At 37.6% G+C, this 3,318-nt stretch overlaps 1 protein-coding gene across 1 annotated transcript; it reads right to left on the minus strand.

Annotated features, from left to right (window-relative positions):
* Positions 1–1,741: 1,741 nt before the first annotated feature.
* Positions 1,742–2,377, minus strand: LOC145635498 (uncharacterized). Its single transcript, XM_081686790.1, has one exon. It carries the CDS (start codon positions 2,375–2,377, stop codon positions 1,742–1,744), a length of 636 nt encoding a protein of 211 aa, XP_081542916.1.
* Positions 2,378–3,318: the final 941 nt, after the last annotated feature.

The following is a 3,318-nucleotide window of genomic DNA, read 5'->3' on the forward strand; positions in this document are numbered from 1 at the left end:
CAGCCATGTTTAAAAGCTTTGCCTGCCAACCTTTAATTTTATCTAAGGTTTTTGTCATTAGCTCCCAATAGTCACCTTTCCTTAACTTATTAGGACTAATATTAATACCTAGATATTTCCCAAAAGAGCAACTGGACTTAAAATTACTTAAGACAACTAATTGATGTGTAACATTAAATTCCATTTTTAGAGGGAAAAAGATGCTAGATTTAAGATCATTAACTTTCAATCCAGAAATAGCACCAAATTCTTCCAAAATAGACATCATATTGGTAAGGTTTGTAACATTTCCAATTCCAAACAAGAACACATCGTCAGCATAAAAAAGGTGAGAAAGCTAAGGCTATGATTTTTGGAAATTTTTAAAGGTTTCCAATCTCCCTTTTAAACACTGTCTTCAATTAATAAAGACAATCTTTCCATGCACAGAACAAAGAGGTAAGAAGAGAGAGGATCTCCTTGTCTTATACCCCCTAGAAGGATGAAAATCTTTTGTTATCTCTCCATTCCACAAAACAGAAATAGAAGTAGAAGAAACACAGTGCATAATAAGGTTTATGGTGGAGGCTGGAAATTCAAAACATTTGAGGGTATCACCAATGAATGACCATTCTAAACAATCATAAGCCTTGGCTAAGTCTAATTTGAGAGCCATAATGTGTTTGTTTTTTCTACACTTATGGAACAGATGAGCAGCCTCTTTAATGAGAATGATATTATCCTCCATGCATCTATTTTGGATGAAACTGGATTGAAAAGGACTTATAACTCTATGAAAAATACCCTTTAATCTAGAAGAGATAATTTTTGTGACAAGCTTGTAAATGGTATTACAAAAACCAATGGGCCTAAAATCAATCATAGAGACTGGATTGACTTTCTTTTGAATAAGGAGATATAGGAAAGATTGAGATCAGTAGGGATGGTGGAAGAGTTGAAAATAGAAACTATAAAGCCATGGATAGAACTACTCAAATCATTCCAAAAGTGCTGATAAAAGAGAGGATGAATGCCATATGGTCCAGGACTTTTAATGGGATCCATCCTAAACAAATTAGACTTAACCTCCTCCAAAGAAGGGACAGAAGAAAGTAAAGTTTGTTCAGTAGGATTAAGCATAGTGATAGAAGAGCAAGACAAAGAGGCAGGGGTATTAATGGAGCTAGTAAAAAGTTTGATGAAATAAGATCTAGCTAACTCCTTAAGAATCTTCTGATCCTTAATAAGAATACCACTATTGTCAGAAAGAGCAACAATTTTTCCTCTACTTCTCTTCACTTTTGCATGAATATGAAAGTATTTGGTATTATAATCACCAAATTTCCTCCAATTAATACTTGCTTTTTGAGCCTTAATAATCCTCTCCATTTTATAGATAGAGTTTAACTCATGTAAAAGAGAATGCTCTAGATTTACCAAAAAAGAAGAGTGTTTAGAAGCAAGGGAAATTTGAATGCCATTCAACCTAGCTAATAAAACTTTTTTCTTTTTTTTCTAAACTACCAAAAACATTAACATTCCAAGCTGACACATTAGAAAGAAAATTGGGTCTTCCTTGCAAAAAGGGAATGGGATCAGAGACACTAGCCCAATTTGAGAGAAAAAAGTGTTTGAAGTCTATTTGTTGCAACCAAATTTCTTTACATTTAAAAGGAAATGAGCCTTTTGAGAGTTCAGAACACAAACTAATCAACATTGGACAATGATCAGAATATGTTTTAACAAGATTTTTGACAGTTACCTAAGGGAAAACCTCCACAAAAGAAGCATTAACAATGGCTCTATCAAGCCTTTCCTTGATAAGGGCCCTACCAAACCTTGCATTTTCCCAAGTATAAGGATTTCCCACAGCATGCAAATCAATCAACCCAGCTTCATTAGTAAAATTAGTGAAATCTTTGCATTGACTTGACCTAAAAGGTCTTCCTCCTTGTTTCTCACCCTGAGATGTTACCTCATTCATATCACCAACCACTAGCCATAAGGTGGTAGAAGGAGGTAAATTGCTTTGCATGTCATTCCAAAACACATGCCTCTCCCTAGCTACACTAGGAGCATGCATACCAGTGATCAGAATCTCAGGGGTATGATTATGAAATTTGAAAAGTGAATGGAATTTTTTATCATCATTGTCATACATGATCAGATCTATAGTAGATTGAAAAAACAAGCAAATCCCTCCTTTCATTCCTCTAGCAGGGATTACCCTTTTGTCATTAAACCCTAGTTGATTCATTAAATCAGAGGCTTTACCAGAATCACATTTAGTTTCTAGTAAAATCAAAATATCAGACCTATGAATTTTTACTAAGTCCCATGCATGAGATAAGAAATCGTCATTGTTCACTCCCCTAACATTCCATACAATCAACTTCATTTTTAAATTTGGAAGGGTTTTCTGAGGATTTAAACATGGAATATCACCTGGACATCGATTGATCGGGAGAAAGAATTCCTCCCAATCCCTCCAATGCTGCCAATGGCCCAAGCCGCTCACGTCCTCTACTCTGATCGGGGATATGTAACTCCTTAACGCTGGAAGAAGACGATAATGTTCCTCTAGACAGAGAAACTGAACTTATATCCCTAGAATTTCCCCTTCTGTTTGATAAATCGCCATAGGGTATCCCGTGAGCGCCATGTCTTGACCTTCTGTTGCACATAGCAAGGGGGTGACTGGAAGTTTTTCGTGCATGCGTCTGAACTGAAGGAGTTTCTCGTGAGATGGACATTGGAAAGAGAGGCTCATCCTCGCATAAGGGGGGAGCACTTCCTCACTTCTCTTCAAAGCATCTAAGGCTGCCATGGATGGTGTTCTTTGAAGGGAGTCCGAGGAAGGAATCCTTGTTGCGGTGCAAATTGGACGAGGGCTCAGAGGGAAAAGAGCTAGGGTTGTCGGAGGGGGTTGAATTCTGAATGTCCATTCCCTCGCAAATGCTGACTTCTGAATATGATAGATCACTGAAGGAATATGAGAGGTTTGAGGAGGCGGGTAATTCAGGTTCAAGAAGCTGGGAATCATTTGTGAAGTGATGGGCGGTGGGGTTAGAGATACTGGAAGAGAGGGAATGGGATGGGACTTGGAGGGAACATGCTTCCATATTGGGAGTGATGGTCCTGATGATGATGGTGGGGGCTGAGTTAGGTGTAGAGAGGATGGTACTATCACCTTTTTGTTTTCCATTTTCAGTAGTAAGAGCAGGGACAGATGAGGAAGGAGATTAAACAGCACTATTTTCAGTAGGTACAACAATAAAAACAGAGGACCTAGAATTTATAGCAGGGAGAGAGTTTTCTTTTATGGTAATAACTTGTGAA

Source organism: Chenopodium album, chromosome 1 (assembly GCF_948465745.1).
Source record: "Chenopodium album chromosome 1, dcCheAlbu1.1, whole genome shotgun sequence".
Taxonomy (NCBI): domain Eukaryota; kingdom Viridiplantae; phylum Streptophyta; class Magnoliopsida; order Caryophyllales; family Amaranthaceae; genus Chenopodium; species Chenopodium album.